The sequence below is a fragment of the Epinephelus lanceolatus genome, chromosome 13 (assembly GCF_041903045.1).
Source record: "Epinephelus lanceolatus isolate andai-2023 chromosome 13, ASM4190304v1, whole genome shotgun sequence".
Classification (NCBI taxonomy): Eukaryota; Metazoa; Chordata; class Actinopteri; order Perciformes; family Serranidae; genus Epinephelus; species Epinephelus lanceolatus.
This window is the reverse complement of record NC_135746.1, coordinates 1,718,764-1,741,659: the sequence shown is the minus strand read 5'-3', so window position 1 is coordinate 1,741,659 and position 22,896 is coordinate 1,718,764. Positions and strand designations below refer to the sequence as shown.

At 42.4% G+C, this 22,896-nt stretch overlaps 2 protein-coding genes across 2 annotated transcripts in view; both read right to left on the bottom strand.

The window, feature by feature from the left end:
- Positions 1-10,182, bottom strand: part of arhgap18 (Rho GTPase activating protein 18) — a 39,133-nt gene extending 28,951 nt beyond the window's left edge. Inside the window, exon 1 of the mRNA XM_078173651.1 lies at positions 9,842-10,182. Coding sequence (XP_078029777.1) covers positions 9,842-9,978 — 137 coding nt within the window. The 5' untranslated portion in view covers positions 9,979-10,182. The remainder of the gene's footprint in view (positions 1-9,841) is intronic.
- Positions 10,183-14,445: 4,263 nt separating this feature from the next.
- On the bottom strand, positions 14,446-21,534 carry fkbp6 (FKBP prolyl isomerase 6). Its single transcript, XM_033649145.2, has 9 exons — positions 21,310-21,534; positions 18,901-19,018; positions 18,722-18,811; positions 18,438-18,640; positions 17,913-18,032; positions 17,607-17,804; positions 17,126-17,235; positions 15,911-16,005; positions 14,446-14,896 (listed from the first exon to the last, which is right to left on the bottom strand). Exons 1-8 carry the CDS (start codon positions 21,382-21,384, stop codon positions 15,933-15,935), a joined length of 987 nt encoding a protein of 328 aa, XP_033505036.2. The 5' UTR covers positions 21,385-21,534; the 3' UTR covers positions 14,446-14,896; positions 15,911-15,932.
- Between the last annotated feature and the right edge of the window lie 1,362 nt (positions 21,535-22,896).

Genomic DNA, 22,896 nt, shown 5'->3' with positions numbered 1-22,896 from the left:
TGACATAATTGCCAAACTAATGACATTCCCACCAGCCTCATCCATCCATTTTCATCTGCTTATTTGAGGCCGGGTCATGGGGGCAGCAGGCTGAGCAAAGCACCCCAGACGTCCCTCTCCCCAGCAACACTTTCCAGCTCCTCCTGGAGGACCCCGAGGCATTCCCAGACCAGATGAGATATATAATCCCTCCAGTGTGTTCTGGGTCTGCCCCGGGGCCTCCTACCAGTGGGACGTGCCTGGAACACCTCTAACAGGAGGATCCTGATCAGATGTTGAACCACCTCAGCTGACCCCTTTTGATGTGAAGGAGCAGCGACTCTACTCTGAGCTCCCTCTGGATGTCTGAGCTCTTCACCATGTCTCTAAGGCTGAGCCCAGACAGCCTGGTGAAACCATCCTGATCTCGCAAGTTCATATTCTATTTCGCTCCGCAGATCAGTTTGGCCATCCAATCATAAAGGCGCATTCTGGCATCTGTTAAAGCTTACGGGCCAATCACAACCGTTTATTACTTTGGGGCGGGCACGTCATCAGAATAGGAGGGACAAGGAGCGGAGTGAATGCATTTCGTAAACAACAACACTGTCTTTCCAATTGCGTGAAGGGGCACTTTGAGTGACAGCCATTGATACCGCCCCTCAGGAACAGAGGAAATGTACACTCCGTGTCCAGACCCATTCGCGTTTTGTGAACTGGGTCTGGCAACACCAGGCTAGAGCCCAGACACCCCATGGAGGAAACTCATTTCAGTCATTTTTCAAGCTAAAATGTCAAACATTTGCTGCTTCTAGCCTCTGAAATGTAAAGGCCCTGACACACCAAGCTGACGGTCGGCCGTCGACCAAAGTCGGGCCGTCGGTGAGCGTCTGTCGCTCTAGTTTTTGCGGTGTGTCCCGCACTGTCGGCCCTTTGGCGTCGGTGGCTTTTTGGCCGATTGAGCATGTTGAATCAGTGGCGGAGCTTGTCGGTGAGAGAGATCACTCTGATTGGCTGTTCAGGTTTTATTTCCTCGCCCCTGTAGCGAGTGAATCTGCCTGTAGTGAAACCGGGGCTAACCGGTGCTTCCTCCTCAGGCTCCACTTCACTCAGCTGCCCCACAGACCCGCTGCTTCTTCCCACTTTAACCTGAATAACAAACCGGAGCTAGCTGGGAGCGGCTAGCAGAGCGTTAGCCGCAGCATGACCGGAGGGAAGCACAGCCAGTTAGCCTCCGCTAGTCTCTGAGCTAGCCCCGGCTCTCCGTTTGGATCCAACCGGAGCACCGAGCCCTGGTTTGTTATTCAGGTTAAAGTGGGAAGAAGCAGCGGGTTTATCGGGCAGCTGAGTGAAGTGGAGCCTGCGGAGGAAACACCGGGACCGTCTGGATGTAATAGTCCGTGGAGGTGCTGCGGTGCTCGGCTGCACAGATAGGAAACCCCTCGGCTGACAGGATGTACCACTCTCTCACTCCGCTCTCTCTCACGCAGGCGCAGAACGTACGTGCTACTTGGCCGTCGGATGTAGTGCGTGTAGTTTGTTCGAAATGCAACTGACACAGGGCGACGTGAGGCGACGTAGACGACGCAACAGTTGGCTTTCGTCGCCGCTAGTTCTTTGATGTTGGTTTGGTGTGTCTGCACCTTAAGAATTTGCTGCTTTTCTTCATCGTTTATGAAGAAAATAAAGATCTACTGGATTTTTTTTTTTGAAGATTTGACACAAGAAGTAATCTGAAGATGTCACGTTGGGATCTGGGAAATTGTGACAAGCATTTTTTGACATTTCATAGACTGAATAAATAATTGAGAAAATATCTACTGAATGAATGAAAATAATCATAAGTTGCAGCTATCGACCGCTATGGTGACAAGAAACAGGTGCAGCTACTGATCTGATAGAAAAGACTGTGATGCAACACTTGGCACTTGCTCTGAACTATCTGATTGGCTTGACACCTAATTTTCCATTTAACTATTACCCTATAGTAAAAACCATATTTACAACCATGTTAAAAATTAATCTTTGCAGCTTTCAAGTAATTGTTGACCACTCAGCGATTTGTCTGCCTCAACAGCACAACAGGCAAGCTTCCTCTGAGCGAACTGGTCGTGGTACTGAGATGTTTGTGTCCTGGTTCATAAGCTTTGACGGTGCAGAAAAACACCCACAAATTACACAAAGCTTTACAAACAACGGTACACATGACTTCTCTCTGTTATACACACTCTCACAGAGGTCAGACGGGCTGCCCTTGTGAGTTAAACAAACACATTCTCACTCTGGCACACTTTCATACAAACACGCACAAACGACCTTCAAAGGAAAACAGCGCCGCAGCCGTGTGTGTAATTGTTCTACTCTTTGCACCTTTATCTACACACCTTCTATCAGCTCATAAAGTAAACCCCCCACTGTGACGTGCAGACAGGAACTAAAGGAAATGGTATCAGCCAGCAAAGAGCAAGTTCAGCACTGATGACTTAAATGTGAGTCAAGATGTGAGGAAGTGAACTCAGTCGACTACTGAAGCCCACATGACCTGAGGGTGTCACTGGGTGAGACTCAGGGACAAAGCTCCTAACTAAACTTTCATTTAGGTAAAAAAGTCCTTTCAGCATGTTTATTGTGTTAACAGGTATATTCTGCTGATAATACTTCACTTTTTATTTCAAGATTTCAGCATTAAAACGTCCAAAAGCAACTGGACCTGTGTTTTATATTTTGTTGTGTAAGTACCCTAAAACTTCAATTTAAAGCCTGGGCTATTATTTGCTTAAATCACTGATATGACAAATACAAATTAAACTTTAGGTAGCCTACTAGAATAATATAATCAATTGCTTTATCAATCCACTAGATACATTTTGCTGCAAAAAAAATGGCTGAAGTGAGATGACCAGACTGGAGAGAGACACAAAACTACCACAAGGAGACACACAATTACCTCAATAGGACAGAAAACTCAACAGGCCTGTATTTGGGACAGGCCTTTAATTCCTTTAACACAAAACTGTTGCTCAGCAAAGATCGAGAAATAAAATCAAATTGTTTATTTAAACCAGTATAAATATTACTTGTTTAAAAATTAGGCTTCAGATAACACAATGAATCGTTCATTTGATCTCGCTGCGACAGAGCGCATTAAAGGAATATGAATAACTTACAGGGTGATTTAGGAATGGACACATAATATGAGGCAGCCAACAACCTGGGTTTATACATCTAAAGAACTTCTATAAATAAATGAACTGCTTGGCGACCAGACCAGGTCTCTGTTTGAGACACGCCTTTATTTGTCACAATGTGTGCGACCCGGGGCTGGTGAAAGGGAAAATCTGTCATTTTAATCAAGGTAATGGTGCATTTTATTTGGTCGCCTGTCAGTGGCGTCATATCCCTTCTACCCCCTCCAGATGCTCTAACTTCCAGGAAAACAGCTGATGATACTTCATTGTAAATCATACAAAACTTAAGAATTTTACACTGTACGATAACCATCAATCTTAATATCAGGGTATACCTTGAAACCGGTATATCGTTGCAACCCTATTTACACTGTCAGCGCTCGACAGTGCGAGCGTTTCACTCACATTTGCGACTAAAAATAGGTGTGTGTGAACTGTAAAAAATATTTAGGGGCACATGTGCGCATAAAAAAAATCAGCCGAAGCAGCCTATATTCTTGTCAATAAAAAAAATATGATAATCTAACCACAAATGTTGGAGGAACTCCAGCAGCCTTCCCTCTTCCCTCTTCCCCGTGTGACACAGTTACGGGCGGTTTTCCAAGCCACTGTTGGCACAATGAATATAAGTCCCACTGTCGGCAGGGTGGAAATAAGTCAAAGTGTGGTGGAGGAGACGGACCGGGTTAAGCGGCGGACCTCCGGGGAAGCCTGCTCCGTTCTCCCCGCAGTTAGGGACCGTTCGCCACGGTACCGCTGCTGGGCACAGTGGAAATAAGTCCTGCAGAGTTTCAGAGGACCTGGAGAATGTTTAGGATAGTAATAACATTATATAAGATAATCATATTGTAAAGATAACATATATAAGATAATGACATTAAAGACAAAATTAAATTGCAATACTTTTTCAAAACTTGATGATTTTACCTTTCTGTACATTTTGTATACAAATTCATTAAATAATTTTGCTTGTAAATGTCTGTTTGCATCACGTTTATTACGGAAAACACATTATTTGATCAATTTACATTGTGCCCCTAAAGTTCTTTGTGCACTCCTTACTTTTTCAACTTAGGAGCACATGTGCTCGTTGGGAAAAAAGTTAGCGTCAAGCCCTGACTGTGATGATAGTACTTCACTTGCACTAATCTGCTTTCTTGCAGAGAGTAAGATACTGCTCTCTGGTGTGACTGGTTAATACGAAGCTACAGCCTGTAGTTAGTTAGCCTAGCTTAGCATAAAGATTAGAAACAGCTAGCATGACTCTGTCCAGAGGAAGCTCACTACTGAACATGTCTATGGTGGTATCAATCTTTTCATCTTACTGTCAGTGAGGAAACACATTCGCATATTTTTGAAAAATGTGAAAAATAATCTTTCTGAGCACATCTTCCAACGCCGGAGAGGAGACGGGCGTGGTCAAAGATCAGATTCAGTTTTATGATTAAGCAGCTTTAAAAAGTGAACAATGGGCAGCTGAGGATGTTTTGCAGCCAACATAAGAGGGAAAGAGGATGAATATAGTGTGTGTGTGTGTGTGTGTGTGTGTGTGTGTGTGGTATTCCCATTCAAATCAACAGGTGCCAGCTGCCCTCTGTGGAAAACAGAGGCTGTCTCTGTTCCCTCTCTGTCACAGTTACTGGACTCACCAATGAACCACTGGTTGAATAAATCATCTGCGTTTAGTTCTGATGAATCTGTCAGTTTGTTTTTGTCCATGTGTGTCTGCCTCCACCCCTGTCAGGCACCACATGTCTGCTGTTTCTGAGCTGTCTGTCTCTCTGGATCATGTTATTCTTAGTAGAGTCATTTTTGTTAACTAGATTTCACTAGATGAGGGTTTTGCTGCAGCCCATGCTTTTAACTGACATCTTGTAACCTTTCACAGCTCGTCTTCCTTTCTGCAGATGTCATTTCCTGTGCAGGGTTGTATTTCTGCTCAGGGTCAGGCTGCCTGCTGCATCACACAGTCAGCTAATCTAAACCATGTGTGTCCCACTGACTCAGTCACCCCACATACATGCTTGGGGAAGCGCCGGTTCCTACACGACAAAGGCAAACACCCCAGGAGCAAAATCTTCTTCCCAGAGCACCTAAACATCCACGTGCACGGCTCCCAGCGGACAGCACGTAACCCAAGGCCCCTTAGGTCGGATGTCCACGGCTGGTAAAAGGCTGGTAGCTCTCTGTCTGTCTCTCATTTCCTGACTCGGGGAAACAATGACCACACAACGCAGCCCTCACGTCAAACTAGACAGGACACACACGCTCTGCAGTGGGAGGTGAGACAAAGGCAGGCTGTAACGTGATGCTGTGTTTTTTCTAGTGAGCTGGACGAGCCATCTGGAACACACACACACACGCAAAAACATACTGTATATACACACACAAACACACACACACACACACACACACACACACACACACAGAGGCAGGTGTGGACGTCTGAATGCCAGCTGCACTGTGGCTCTGTGAGTTGTTTACTTTCACCACACCACGGTTGTTGACAGCAGTTGTTTGCTGATCTAAACATGACCTGGACACACACACACACACACACACACACACACACAGCCGGCTCGGTCGCACGAGTAAATAAGTGCTCTGTTATAAATAAAACACTCTCAGTGTACAGTCGTTTCCATGTGAGCTTAGTTCTCATTCAGTGTTTCCTCTGTGACACAGCAACTGAAAATATCTCTTTTCCTCAGTGTAAGAAGATTATCACGCCAGCAGAAGATGTGACTCTGTCATGATACATGAACGGGAACACATGCAGCTTATACACAGGTCAGGGCTCACTGAAGGGTTTGATGGATATGAAAATCACCACATCTCAGCCGAGTTAAACTTCAATACTCCAAAGTGTCAGACAGCATTCTCCACCACCAAGGAAGGGTTACTGACTGGGGCCCCCTGGCACAGGCCCTGGGGCCAAACGTGTCAACGAGTCCTTGGCTTTGACATGATGGCAAAATGTCAAATTAACATGTACTGACGAAGACGAGACTCAAAATGACACACAAAGAGATGAAAAGGAACTGCAAAGAGACACAAAATATTAACTACAGAAGACCTAAACAACCACACAAAATGACACACAAAGAGATGCCAGCCAACCATACGGAGACAAAAGACCTAAAAGACAACAAATGACCTGAAACAGACATAAAATTAACTTGAAAAGACCTCAATTACTACAAAGACACAAAAAACAACTATAAGGGGACACAAAACTACCTCAAAATAAGCTTCTGCCACCGGGGGCGAAACTTCGCGGGAAAAAAATCTTCTTTACGGCAGGAAACGCGTCATGTATTGTGAAACTGGTCGGTCAGCCAATCAGGGACTGGAGCTGGTCCTCATGAGGAGTTGGGCATGAGATAGTTGAGTCACGAGCACAATGGCAGACGGACAAAGTTTGGAGACAAGTGAAAAACGGCCTAGCAAAAGAAAAGGAGCTCCTCTGTGTGAGGAGGCAAAGAAGAGCAAAAAGGAGAGTGATAAAAGAAGAGGAAAAACAAGAGTAAACCTCAGTCAGGCGTTCAAGAGATGGAGGGAACTCCGTGACCAAAGAAGCTTCAAAACCCATGTCCAGCTAGCTTTCTTTCTAATGGATCAGTAAGTAACACGGCTAAATGTTAGCTAGACCAGAGAGGACTGTACTGTACTGGCTGCTAGTTCATTCCTAGCTGGCCAGCATCGCAAATCGCCGCAACCAGGGAGCGGGTAGCGAGTGTTGGTCGGCTGACATCCTGGTTGCCATTCTACGGCAGCCCTCGGACAGTGATACCCCCCTCCCTTCCTTCTGTTCTCTTCTCACGGAGGCAGCTATCCACGGACATCGCCCAGCTAAGTTACGCCCAGCTAAGTGAACACTGGACTTTGTTTCCCATTCAATTTGAGCTCCAACCGGCCGCATGGTTTCCATACGGTAGCGTTTATTCTAGAATGGGGACTGTTTACATGTGCATATTGGTATAATTCCACTGTGTCTACTGTTGTTTGTACTGATACTGTACATATTGGTATCATTTACTGTGAGCTGTTTGTACTGGTACTGTGCATTCTGCTATAATTATTTGCATTATTATTTGTTTTTTCTTCAGATAAATCTGATAATTGTTGCTCGGTCTCTTTACTCATTTATTTAGTAGAGTGTCCACACACCTTCTCATTCTACATATACATAGAGGTATACTGGTGGCTTTACAGCCTGCATTTGATTCATTATCTCTGATCCCCACGCTCACTTTGGTCGTTGCCACAGTGCGACGCAACACCACTGACGCTAGGTGGCGCCAAGCTAAAAGAAACTAATCCTGTCTGTTGCCTCTTTAACGACTACACAAAATACACAACAACCACAGAGAGACATGAAATAAAGAGACACAAACTCTGAGTCTTGCCTCAGTGTAGGAGAGGTTGTGGGACCCTTGGCATATCAGCCCAGTGTTCCACTGTCTCATAATCTGTCTCATGACCACGACCATCATAGAAACATCAACTCAGGATACTTTGGAGACATGGTGTTCACTCCTACAGTAGAGTTATCACACTCTAAAAATCTGGATGCAGTTCGTGGCCCAGCACCTTATTAATGTTGGGTTTTCCTTTTAATAATCCCCACCTGCATATTCAGAGTATTGTTATAGCTTTTGTTCTGAAGTTTTAATCAATGGTTTTCACATTATTTTTTTATCCCTGCTGTTTATTTTATTCTATTGATTTTTTTTTATTAATTAATATTTAGCATTTTACTGTTGACATTTTGAATCTTCCAAAACTGTATTCATTGTTTTTATTGCTATGATTTTGTCTGTGTTGCTTTATTTTGCTATGTGAAACATTTTGGGCAGCAATGTGCATGAAATATGTTCTATAAATTTACTGCATCAAGAGATATGAGTATAAATACAATCCATTGAGCTGGTAGTCCTGCTGCTGTACACTACACTCTACTGTTACTGTTACAGTTCAGGGCTGCGACCCAATAAATATTTTCACAATCTATGATTCTGTATTCTGACACAGTGGAAAGGGCCCTTACCAACAGCCCAGGGCCGGAGGTGGCATCTTGATTAGGCTGTAAGAAAATATTAATACACTTGAGTATATTATAGTTTAGTATTATACATAATGTGGTTGCTTCTTGTCTCTTTGAAGTCATTCTGTGTCTCTTCACTGATTTTACAACTCTTTTTGAAGTAATTTTGTGTGTCTTTCTGGTTATTTCGAATCTCTTTGTGGTAATATCGTGGCTCTTATTGTAGCCCTGAGTCTCACTGTATCTCGTTGCAGCTGTTTTGTATTTTTGCAGTGGGTTTTCTATTTCTCTGAAGTTGTTTTGTGTCTCTTTGTAGTTGTTTTGCAACTCTTCGTAGTCATTTTGTGTGTCTTTTTGGTCATTTTGAAGCTCTTTGTAATCCTCTCAATCTCTGTGTAGTTGCTTTCTGTTTCCTTGAAGTCATTTTGTGTCTCTTTGTGGTTGTTTTGCCTCTTCTCGTAGTCATGAATCTTTGGGTCTCTTTGCAGCTGTTTTGCATCTCTTTGTAGTCACTTTCTGTCTCTTCGAAGTTATTCTGTGTGTCTTTTGAGTCATTTTGAATCTCTCTGTAGTTGCTTTGCATCTCTTTGCAGTCGTTTTTTGTCTCTTTGTGGTTGTTTTGCCTCTTTTTATAGTAATTTTAAATCTCTTTGTAGTAATATCGTGACTCTTATCGTAGCCCTGAGTCTGACTGTATCTCTTTGCAGCTGTTTTGCATCTTTGCAGTGGTTTTTCTATTTCTCTGAAGTTGTTTTACATCTCTTTGCAGTCATTTTAAATCTCTTTGTAATCCTCTCAGTCTCTATGTAGTCACTTTCTGTCTCTTTGAAGTTATTCTGTGTGTCTTTTGAGTCATTTTGAATCTCTTTGTAGCCATTGTGTGTCTTTTGCCTCTCATCGTAGTTGTGTGTCTCACTGTATCTCTTTGTGGTTATTTTTACATCCCTTTGTAGCTGTTTGTGTCTCTTTGTAGCTGTTTGATGGCTCTTTGTAGTTGTTTGATGTTTCTCTGTGGTCATGTTGAGTGTCCAGTCAGTACAGCTGGTTTGTCTGAGTAATATTTTGCAGGTGGAAGCCAGGAGCCCCTGATACTTTGGCCACTGGGCCTGTGCCTTGTTGGCCCGTTTAGTACTCCATCTTATCTCACAACAGCTAAGAGCCTACTCCATACTGCAAACAGTGAGCGGTGGTGTTCACACTGCGCACTCTGGAAGGAAACATTATCATCAGATGTACAGTGGAGCAGAGGAGGCAGATAGGCAGCCCTGCAGAATCTGGGCCAGTATAACAAAGTCAAGGTTAACCTGCTGATTAGGAATGTGCTGAAGGAAACACATAACCCAAGGCCATGATGGGGCAACAAAACAAGCTGCAGTTAAGCAGGTGGAGCTGAAGTTAAAGCTGGGTTCAGGTCCTCCAGCAGGACGCAGCTGCACACTGGGACATGGAGGCTTTGATACAGCAGCTTTAGACACGAGGAGAACAACACTATGACTGTGACCTTTGCTCACTTGGTCTCTCTCACACACACACACACACACACACACACACACACACACACACACTGCCCTCTTTACAAAGCGCCACACTGCAGCTACACACACTCACACACACTCATATGTCCCACCTGGGCAGGTTGGGCTCGGGGTCCTGGGCTGACGGACAGCTGCTCGGGACACACGGCCCAGTTTTCGGTAACAGTTCCGCGTTGCTGTGGTAACCCGTTAAAACCACTCCCTGGGTCTGCTGCTGCTGCCGACTCATGTTTCTCCTCCTTGTCTTGTGTCTCCTGCTCCACACACACCTCACCCTCACTCACTGACTGATAGTGACCTGTCTATATGTCTGTCTGTCTGTCTGTCTGTCTATGTTGCCGACTCATTCTGACATCAAACTCTCCTCCTCCTTCTCTCCCTCCGTCTGCCTCCACTTCTCGTCTTTCTCTCCACAACTCTGAGTGTGTGTGCGTGTGTGTGTGTGTGAGGCAGGACAGAGGACAGGGGCTGGCTTACAGACACAGCACAGCTCAGGGATTGGCTGCAGCCACAGGGTACGGTTTCACAGCTGGTGGCGCCACCTGCTGCTCCAACAGGGTACTGACTACTTCCTGGTGAAGTGGAGGGGCAGTTTTAAAAGTCAGGGTTTTTGGAGGGTGTTTCCTTCCATTAAGAAACAAAGCACATGATCTTCTGTATACCTGAACACTGTGCATCTCTTTATGAAGTGTGCGCTCACATCTTAATCTAAAGGGACAGTTGAATTATCAGCGAGGGGTTACAAAGGTTACAAACATGTCCCATTCCACTTCAGCTTATTCAGTTTAAAGTCATCCACTGCTCTCATTATCCAAGACCTTGTTGAACAGAATACATCCTTTCTGTCTGCTACATGTGAGCAGTGTAAATCAGGCGTGGGGACCTCAGGCCACCTTTTTGTTCTTGCCCCAAACTCAGGACTTTCTGGGCAGTTAGTCCCTGACTGTGTCACTGAGCGCGTTTACATGCACACTAATAAACCCATCAGTATCTGATTTCTGGAGTTACCTGATTATTCAAGTGGTCATATAAACAGCATGATCCGATAGGCTTTATCAGATAAAAGCCATTATCTGACTATGAGAAATCAGATAAACACATCTGGCTTTTTCCCCAATAGTCAGATTACTCTGTGCATGTATACCCTTTAATCTGGTTTCTTTCAGGTTTTGCTGTTTTACACTCCCACTCCACTACACTTTAGAGGGAAATATTGTACTTTCTACTCCACTACGTTAATGTGACAGCTTTTGTTTCCTTTCAGATAAAGATTTGACATAAAATAATATATTTTTATATTCTGTGTTTAAATTGTCACTTTTATTTTATCTTACTTATATGTTATGCACTTTGTGTGACAAGTTTATATACAATACACTTGTCTATTGCACTTTGCAGTACTTTTACTCCGAATCTACCCAAAGTATGTAAAACTGGCTCCACACTGATAAACTACACATTAGAATGCTCTCACATGTATTTGTTAATGATAAAAACAAACAGTACTGTAAGAATATAAGCTGTCAGCATGATGAGTGCTTTATTCTGCAAATATATGATGGTTTTTCCAGGATATGAGTATCTACTGTAACAGGAAGTTTGAGTTTTATGTCATGTACTTGAGGAGAACTGAATCATGTAAACCAGGTTTTTCTGATTATCAGATTATTGAAGTGCACGTAAACACGTCAAATCAGATTATTTCCATTACCTGATTATTCCAAGTTATGAGATTATTGTGCGCATGTAACCGTGCTCACTGTGATACTGGGCTGCTCTGATTACTCTTTGACTCTTTCCCTGCGTTACAGCAAGCTCCTGTGTTCAGTACAGTCACAGCAGAAAGGGTTATTTTGCAAGAATGGAAATCTGCTTCCCCTCCTTTCTTTACAAAATGACTGACATGATCTCTTGTCTACGTCTTGAGGAAATCCAGATCACTCTGTCTAACTCTTCTTCATTGCATTGGACTGCACACTGTGCTATTTCTTTGTTGGACCTTCCCCGACCACTCGTGGCCTTTACCTCAGGTCTCCACCTTCTTTAGACACCGTAGGAAATGGCGTATAATTTTTCAATGTCCATGTTTGTGTATTGTTAGGGTTAAAAATCCAGAAATAAAATCTATAAAAAAAAAAAAAAAGGGGGGGACAGTTCACCCTGAATTTAAAAATACCATAAAACTTCAGTTCAACTTCTAGTCCCCCTTACGAGCTCTGTGATGAGACACATTTTCACAAACAAAGGCCTGTCTCAATTAGAGGCCTGGGCCGCTGAAGTTCTTTGGATGTATAAAATCAAGTTGTTGGCTGCCTCATATTACGTGTCCATTCCTCCATTACCCTGCAAGTCATTCATATTCCTTTAGTCCATAAGGGTCCTCAGATCACAGCAGTCCTAAGGGTTTGACTCTTGTTTTAACAGGATAAAGTGTTGTCACTGTGCTGGGTGTCGTAATCCTCGAATGCTGTAACTCTCTCTGTCTGATGTGCTGTCTGTCTGAGCTTGATCAAATGAATGATTTATAATTCATATATTATCTGAAATTAACTTTTAAACATAAGTAATATTCATATTGGTTTAAATAAAGAGTTTGATTGTATTTCCTGATCTTTGCTGAGCAACAGTTTTGTGTGAAAGGAATTAAAGGCCTGTCTCTAATACAGGCCTGTTGAGTTCAGTGATTGAAGCAAATAACAGCCCGGGCTGCTAACTCAAGTTTTATGGTATGTATTTTTTCCTCTTACCTGTAGTGCTATTTATCAGTCTACATTGTTTTGGTGTGAGTTTCTGTGTGTTGGAGATATCACCCATAGAGATGTCTGTTACTGGCTCCCCCTTTTCCCCTTCAAGACAGCCAGCAGCCAACAGAAGGCCATGTTTGTTATTGTTCTGTGAGGACTGCAATAAAGGCCCCTGAACGCCTCGCCATCCTTCCCTCAGCAGAGTGGTTTCAATACGTTTTAATATTTGAAAACACAAATTTCCAGATGTTGCCGAAACGTAAGCTATGAGAGTCATTAAATACTGACACCTGAATGTGGAACAAATGTCAGTTTTTCTAACAGTCTAAACACTCACACAGCAACATGTGTCAGGGAGAGCACACACACACACACACACACACACACACACACACGCTGTCTCACTCTCTCGTTCCTTACCTGAGATGAAGGTAGTAGGAAAATCTGGAGACCATTGTGTCCGTCTGTGTCTGTGTCCACTCACACAGTCTTTAACGGAGCACGACCTGCGGGCCATATGCTGGGAGACAAGAGGATTAACCTAAGAGGTCAATCAGATTGTTCTGCTCCTCCATCTGCCCCTCCACATCTCTGATCCTCCTGTCATCTTACCTCCCCCCTCGCCTTCTCTTCCTGCCACTACTACGCCTGTCCATTTACTGACCTCTACCTGACTCTGCTGCACTGTGTCAAGTATCATCTACTCACGCCGTATGCTTACATGTTTGAGTGCATGAGATGATGTCATTCTCACTTATATTGGCAAGACAGCATAAATAAAAAAATGTTATGAAATTGGTCTCAGCCGTAGAGATAGGGACATCCGGAGGGAGCTCAGAGTAGAGCTGCTGCTCCTTCACATCAAAAGGGGTCAGCTGAGGTGGTTCAACATCTGATCAGGATCCTCCTGTTAGAGGTGTTCCAGCCACGTCCCACTGGTAGGAGGCCCCGGGGCAGACCCAGAACACACTGGAGGGATTACATATCTCATCTGGTCTGGGAACACCTCGGGGTCCTCCAGGAGGAGCTGGAAAGTGTTGCTGGGGAGAGGGATGTCTGGGGTGCTTTGCTCGGCCTGCTGCTCCTGTGACCCGGCCTCAGATAAGCGTGAAAATGGATGGATGGACTCATGTGGCACTTTTTTTTATTGTTAATGTACAGTTCATTAATTTAACGTAAATATTTTAATAGAAAATAATGGAAGTCTTCAATAACTTCAATGTAATGTGGGCCAGCAACTCAAATTCAGTATCAAAATGTATCACTACACAGACACAAGTCAATCTATCTCCACACTGGTGATAGCTGAGGCTGGACATACACATCCCCAAATGATGCAGCAAAAAGTAGAGATTCATGAGGAGAGTGGAGGATTGACTATAACAGAGTGCCACAGAGGCAGGGAGGTTGATGATGGTGACTCTGTGAGACTGAATGAATTGTCTGACAAATTTAGAAATAACTCCATGCAGTCTGATCATATTAGATCACTTTTCATATTTTAATGTTTCTTAATTGAATGGTCAAATATCTCACATCTTAGTTGTATTTGGATTTTTTTCTGGCAAAGTGTTGCTTTAATTTATAAACTTAAGTTTCTGTCTTTCTGAAATCACATTTTAAATCACATAAATGAGCAGAGTGCTGTTGTCTAGGCAGATTGCTCAAGTACGCCATCTGGTGTTTTAATGTGCACACAACAACTGGCAGCCCTTCAATCAAAATGCAAATGATCTTCATGCACCTAAGCCACACTCCCCAAAACAGTGATTTTACATTTACACACTCACACATTCCTTTATCACCACATGGACTTAGTCATTTAGACTGACATCATTTCTAAAACTGAGGTGAGTTATTTCACACTGATTCACAACAATAAAATAATAATGTCATTAAAATATCTTTTAAATGACACAGTAGCCATGTGTCAGTGTTACAAATTCACCTAAAACAAAGAAAAGATGTCACAAAGTGAAAAAGCTTTTTTATTTTATCATTATCAACATAAGACCACATGCAGACATTTACACCCCGGCAGTCTTTATAAACACACTCTACAGAGAGGAATCATCAAGATTTTCTGTGTTCATGAAAATGTTCTTCCAAACTTACACAAATTCTGCAAAACAAATCCTCAAACATAAACGTGACTGTTGCACATATACGTGACTGTTGCACATATACGTGACTGTTGCACATAAACGTGACTGTTGCACTAAATCAACACACATTTGAAGAAATCTGAAGAACTGATTCTTGTAAAGGAAATAAATGAGACGCCTGTGCAGCATTATTCTTTTAACATACACAGAAACAAGAGAAGTGTTTAACTGTCAGAATTTGCAGCACTGGAGAGAAAATGTGCCGTTGGACCTTGATGTTTATTATTTACACCATCATCTGCAACACACAAACATTTCATCAATGAGATGACACAGTGTTCTTCTGTCCTGTTCATTTCAAGTTCAATTAGTGTCTAACCTTGCATCTGTTTATTGTCACCATATAACAACTGAGACATCAGCACCCAATGATACTTGAACTGTGTGTCTATTGCTAAGACTCATGGGAGCTGTACTTGTGGAATGCAGACAGAATAACTGTTGCTGAGTTTTGGTTAAAATGATAAAACAGTTATTTAGTAAACTGGATGAATGTTGATGACCCACTGACTAGGGGTGAGTTTGTGCACAAAAATCTCTAAACATTTAGAGTGGGTCATTTTGTCGTGTAAACGTGTACATGTACATTCAGGCTGACATGACCTGTTTTTCAGTGAACTCCTCTGGTAATTTTATTAAAAGGCATGGCATATAGGTCCACAGTAACTTATCATTATTATTATTGGGTCTTATAAGAGTGAGCTACAATGAGTACTGGGCCAAATCACAGCATCTGCAGTCAGAGGACAAGGAATTGTGTGCGCTTTTACGCACAGGTCTAGGCGATCATGGATATTTGATGTGGGAAAGATGTAGCCAGATGTATTACCTGTTTTTAAGCGGCACCGAGATACGTGGCTCGTCTGTCCATAGCATGAGTCATGTGCGCCACTTCACCACCGACCCGTGCGTAAACGCGCAAACTATTCCGTGTTCTCTCACCACGGATGCTGTGATTTGATGGCCCGGTGCTCATTGTAGCCCACTGGCAAACGACCCCCTTCACGACTGCGCCGTTTTAATAGAACGGAGCGTGTAGGCTACTGACCTGTTGCCAAACCCGGTCTCACACCATTTCTTGTCATATTCACAGTCTATCACAGTTATTCAACAATGAGTATCACCCCCCCTCCATCCTAAATAAAAAACAGTTTTTGTGTACTCATTTTTCATAACTGTTTATGATCTCAAACACGTGTACACGTGTACACGGACTCACCCCTACCACTGACAGACAGACAGGATTTCTTACCTTTGTACTGATCTTTACACCTTCATTTGCTTGTCAAGCCTCTGAACATCTTGGAGTACATGTCTCTCTGTTTGTCCAAGCTGTCTTTATTGCATCTGAAACATTTAAACATTTTTTATGAATATCTTCAGATTAGAACTGCCATTTTAAATCAAAACATGCAATACAGTGAGTATATGTGAAGACATATTCAGCCCCTTGTTGACTACAGAAACTTTACCTAGGGACAAGGAACCTTTTAAGGAACTTATTGCATTCCTGGGACATTATTTTATCCCCCCAAAAGTCCCTGATCGGAGGATTGAACTTTCTGAAAGCACAGGAACTTTCAGGGGGAGGTTTTCAGGAATGACTGTCACTGATTGGTCAAACACACTCCGCTCTGCTGCTTCAGCTCGTGTACCACTTCATTCAGAAAATAAGGAATAGTCTATTGTTGATTTGGGACCATTTTAGGAGAGAACATTTATCTTTGTTTGGTATGAGTAGAAGTGAGGTCAGGGCTTTGCTGTCTCCTTCCTGACTTATCTTAAAAAAGACAGAGAAACAGAGAGAGATCGCGAGCTGAGAAAGACACTGAATTAGAGAATTAAAACATTATTTTCTGATTGTTTCACGCTGTTACTCTAAAGATTTACTGTGAGACAGACACTCTTACTTTCATTTTCCTCCTCTGTATTTCCTTCATTACATCCAACCTGCAGCGATAATATGCAGCATAATGTTGCAGTGAAACAATCCTGAAGTCTATTTTTTTTACACCCTTATTCCAACCACATTAGTGCATGTACACAGGTTGTTTCAACACAAGATAACCCGTTACAAGTATTATTTTAGTATGTTAGTTGTATTTTATTCTCACAGGACACTGCTCGAGTCATATCCCAGTGCTTCCTTCCGTTTGTGTTAAAAAATCCAAAATAAGTCCAGACATTTGATTTAACGTTGTTTTGAACGTCCACATATTGATACAATATCAGCACGGGATACTATGCTGCATCAATTTTTACCCCCACCCCCTATAATTCAATATATTCAATAATCATCATGGGTTTTGAGAACGTGGTGGAAACATAGTTTAAACAACAGGCTGAAAAAAACTTTTTTTTACACCTTAAAACTAAAGAAATGAGTAGGCTGACTGGGCCACTGCATCGCCCTGGCTACAGTGCTCATTCTAAACTTCTTGAGCGTGTCAACAGAAGTTCATCTTACATCGCCACTTTCTTCAGTAGGTTGTTGATGTCGCTGTCAAAGGGCTTCCTTGCTTGAGCAGCGATGAGGCAATCCTGGGCGCTCTCGTACTCATGCAGCTGCAGATACGCCTGACAGAGATGACATCAGTCTAAACAATGCACCAATTGTTATCCAGAGTGTAAACAGTTAGCAACAGAGGGACACTGAGGGTGAAGGACAAGCGCCTCATGGATGGTTTGTGGAAACTGTGGCTCACACATTCAAAATATATAAATAAATCAAAATGTACAAAAATACTAAGAGGTTTTTCTCATTATTGGCAGATCATCATTCAACATAAACCTAGTACAATTGGACAAGGATTGACCATCGACTGCGTGTGGTTGTGCCTGTGCTGTCATCATCCGTATTTCTAACTTCCTTGGTGACTTCAAAACATTCAATATCGGCCACTTGAACCAAGAGCCTGTGAGGATTTTATCTGAAAGCTCCATCTGACCTGTCCGCAGCGGAAAAGAGCCTTTGTGTTGGCAGAGTCGATGCCCAAGGCTTTGTTGCCATATTTCAGGGCTTTGTTGGGGCTGTCCAGACGGAGCTCAGTGAGAGAAAGGTTCAGATACAGAGGAAGCAGCGCTGTCTTGATGCTCTCCATCTCGGCATCGTTCAGTGTTTCCCTGTTTCCCAGCAGCACTGTTGCCTGTTGGCCAAGCACAGGATGCATTACAAAACATTATCACCTGAACCAGTGCACATATAAAGAGCGGCAGCAGCGTGGTTTCCTCTTCTTCTAACTCTTAAGATTTACCTGTTTATAGCGATCTTTGGCATTGTCGTAACGGCTCTGGTTGAAGCAACGGTTGCCAAAGCTGCGTACTGTGTTGACAACTTCGAGGAGTGTGGACAGAGGAACTGTGTTCTGCTCCTCCTGCAGATAGAGCAATGATAGGTAGCCAACAATTAGGGATGTCAGTTTAGGTTAATTTTGCTTCTGATGGTCCGACACAATTAACAAGTAACTGAAAATGAAAATGATGAAAAACATACAGGCACTTCAAAATAAAAGCTCTGTGTCAGAAATTTACTGTACTGTAACTAAAGAAACATTTGCGAGTCCCTTGTGATCCATTCAGAACGGGCCCATGACCCACTTTTGGACCACAACCCACCAGTTGGGAACCACTGCTCTAGAGCTGCATGAATGCAAATGCACGCATGCGTAGGTGAGTAAATAAATAAACCTCCTGTAAGGAGCATGACATGACCTCGGTCATTTCTGACCTCTCAGCACTCTCAGACTGTCATAACATGCGGACACCTGAAGCCTCCCTACCGGACTCAGCGCGATGAAGTCGTCCACCTGTCCTGAGTCGAGAAAATCGAGGATTTGGATCTCATACAGAACGATGGCAGCAGCGGGAATGAGCGGAGGACAACCCATGTCCCCATACGCATACTGGGGCTGCAGGAGGAAACGAGAGAACTCTCCTTTCTTCATGGTCAACAGACCCAGCTCCAGTCCGGCCAGCGTCACATCTGTTTGAGACATCAGTTCAGAAGTTATGAGTTTTCAATCAAGGAGAAACTTCTATGAAGCCTGCACAAATAATGACTGACCTCTCCCTAACTTCATCATCCGGGGGTACTTGAGGTTTGTGGTGGTTTCAAAAGGCCGGTCGGAATATTCCAGGAAACCAGAGTAATGGACTGTAGAAGAAGGAGAGGTTATGGTATGGCAAACTAATTAGGAAAAACTGCATAGGGAGATTTTAAAAGAAAATATAACTTGTAAATACTCAATACTGAAGCCTTTTCGGGTACTGGTGGGCCGTCTCCAGGTTGGACCACCTCTTTCAGGATCCCTCCATCTCCTAACAAATCATCCATCTGCTGGCGAAGATGATCAAACGGACTCTACGAATGGAGAGGAAAGCCTCAAAATGACTCCACACTGAAAAATTAAAAATCACAACTGGTGTAATCCTTAAGCCTGGTATACACTCTGCGATTCTGCACTGTCCCAGACGAAAGATGACCAGCGTGAAAGGAACGTGGCGATATATTTGGTCGTGGCTGTAACATGGTGGTCCTACCTCGCACGGTGAGAGAGGTTCAAGGACAGCTGTGGTCACGGTCTTGTGATCAAAGACAGCCTGGGATAAAATTCTGACAGTGTCAGAAATTCAGGATGTCCCTCTCACTGTGTGTCTGCTGTTACCACCTACAGTACATCTACTAACCGACCAATAGAAATGCAACATGAAATGATGCACTGGCGCTAAACCCAAACAAACAGACTGATAGCAGCTCGCCATGGAGGCAAAACGCACTAATAGAAATGTGTGTGGGAACTGAGCAAAGAGGAAACCTTGTGGAGCTGTGGCAGCAGAGGCCTTACCTGTATGATGTGTCCTCCAGCTCTGACCATGATCGCATAAAGAAGGACGAAGCATGGAAGGAGATAGTGGCAGATTTGCAGCTGCTAGGGTATATATATACACACACACACACACACACACACACACATATATGTATATGTATGTATATGTGTGCATGTATGTACGTATGTGAAGCTTATATGTGTTTGTAAGTCATGTATGGATGGACATATGTGTATATGTATAGATATATGTATAATTCTTTAATTGCATTTTCTGTGAATGATGTTGCTTTTATTTACTTGTATGGTGCTGTACTGTAAAGCACTTTGTACTCTGGTTTAGAAAAGTGCAATAGAAATAAAGTTTATCATCATCATCATCATTATTATTATTATTCCTTTTCTTGCTATTTGCATTAAAATAATATCACTGACATGGTTGTTGCTTTTGCACCTTGCTAACATAATCTTTTATTGTTTGCACTAAGGCCCGGCCGATTTAATCGGCCAATTATAGCCATTAGAGAATAATCGTTAACACTTATATTTTCATCACTAATAAAATGCAGGAAATATGGTGTTTTACTTAGAAATGATGTCCTTGTGTTACTTTTTGCACTATACCCTACCTCTGTTAAATTGGCAATAATAAGAAGAACTCTGGTACTGTGAACACACGTGAATGTCTTAATTCATAAAGACTTTGCATGATTGCATTATTTTATTTCCCAGAGGTTTACTGCCTTTTTGCACATCGTATTTTTGATTTATTTTGTGTTCAAATTGTTCATATGCTGCTTGTTTCACACAATTTCTGATAATAAAAGTATTTGAAAATGGTAAAATGTTCTTCCGTCAATATATATCTTTGTTACGAGTGTTTGAACTATATTTAAGAGAAGACAGAGTAGTTGTGCGCACATCCAATCCTGCTTTAGGTCAGGTGCTGGATAACAGGGGTCCATGCAGAAAGAAGAAGAAAATCCGCACACTGAATTAGAGCTCCCAGTTTAGTTTTTAATGACTAAGAAAGCAATGTTTCGACCCAAATGGCCTGAGGAAGACCATTTGGGTCGAAACGTTGCTTTTTTAGTCATTAAAAACTAAATTATATTTAAGCCATCAAAAGCAGGTATTTTGGGGTTTTTAAACTGAAAAACGTAAAAAATTAATCGGCTGATATATCGGTTATCAGATTTTTTTAATCCATAATATCGGAATTGGCATCAGCCCAAAAAAAATCGGTCGGGCCCTAGTTTGCACCATTAAAAATGTACTCCTCCCTGTGTGCAGCATCTTGTGCAATGAGCCACTATAGTATGATCATTGATCATGCCAATAAACCCTCTTGAATTTGATTAATTTCTGCTTCGCTGGCTGTGTTAAGAAGTTTGACAGTGTGACTTAGTTTTTACCAAAGAATGTTATAGTGCAAAAACTGTTGATCTGAATTCATGTGAAATACACCAAAGTCAATTTTAAACCCTCAAATCAAAGTAATCTTGCTTAAAATAAATGGTGAACATCGCCACATGACAATAATCACATTTATTAACTTTAGGAAAGAGCTAATTGCTAATTTAAATTATGACCGCAGCTAAACAGGTGCTGCTGCAGTAATGTGTGTTTGACACCTCAGTGTGTTCTACAGTCAGAGCGGCTCTCACCACACACACACACACACACACACACACACACACACACACACACACACACACACACACACACACACACCCAGGGGCTAGCCTTTCGCTAGTTAGCCTCTCATGCTGACTAGCTAGCACTTAGCTAGTTAGCTTGCCATGCTAACAACACGTTAGCTTACCGGAGTGATCGTCCTCAGCCGCTCCTCGGCGTTTATTAACCGCCGGATACTGGATATTAAACCGTTTCCTGACATTCAGTCGGTGTGTCCGTTTCCTTTACCGTTAAACAGGTTTATTTTACCGTAATTAAACAGGTAGTTTAATTCAGAGTTAACTCCAGCTTCGTTTGGCGCTCGGCTTCGACATGCAGTCAGGTGACCTTGATAACAAATGAGACTCGCGTGTGTCAGTAACCTTAAATACACAGGCCCAAACTACATTACTGCTGCTGCTTCCTCCACTTTATCATGTTATTTGTAATGTAATCAGTAGTGCAAAGTAACTAAATACAACTACTGAAATACTGTATTTAAATAGGCTACAATTTGAGGTACTTGTAATTTGAGTGCGTCCATTTTTTAAATAAATATTGTCCTTTTCACAACTAGTTACTTTGCATAATTATATCAGTAGCACAAAATCACCTAATACATTTTGATATATTATTATAAACTCCAAAGCAGTATAATGTGCTAACGATACAGAGATTGTTGGTTTGATAGCTGAGGATGAAACAGGTTATCAGGGATGTGTGAATGATTTTGTTAATTGGTGTCATGCTACTTTTCTTCAGCTGAACACCAAGAAAACAAAAGAAATGATTTTTGATTTCAGACTGAGCAGAGACACACACTAACATGTAGTTAGTTGTCAGTGAATATAAATATCTATGGACAGTAACCGATAAACAATCGTCATGGGACTCAAACACAGTCTGTAGCAAAGGACGGCAAAGACTTTATGTGGAAGCTCTGACAGTTTGGAGAGGACGAACAAATACTGGTTCTCTTTATCGTTCATTTGTGGAGATTATCTTAACTTTCTGCCTTTATTGCTTGGTTTCTCTCACTGTCTGTAGGAAACAGGAACAAACTGAACAAGATTGTTAAGTTTACCTTCCAGTACAGCTCTGCTGAACAAATTATGACTGTGATACAAGGTGCACACTATGGTAGGTTTCTTCATTTTTGATTGTCGGTGATGCTGCTTCACAACACTGTTGTTAGATGCTGTTGTTATGTCTTGCTGTTGTTATCAGCTGTACTTGTTCTATGGTTGTTTAATGTTTGTCCTTAATTGTAATGTCTCTTGTGTATTTTTCTGACGATGCCACAGACACAAAAAGAATTTCCGAAAGGATAAATAAATGAACTAACTAACTATAACGCAATAAAAATGATTTCCACCTCTAACAGCTGCAGCATTAAAGTGATGAACACATTAATATGTATCTGCCTCTGAATGTGTTGTTGAATGAGGAGGTCTGTGTCATCTCCAAAGGACAGATGTTTGTGTCAGTGCTGCTGTCGCTGCCGTTTGAACCTTGAAGACATCTGCGTCTTTATGAACACTGTGAACATCAAACCCTCCAACAGGTTTATGAAACATGTGCTGTCATTATTTGACATATTTCAGCCTCAGTGACATGGCTGATGGCTGATGGCTGATGGTCGATGTGAATGCAGTCTTTATATTCCTCTCTGTGGGCACTATCCTTCATAGACAGCTGGCTGCTTCACCCATCACACATGAGCACCACTGATTGC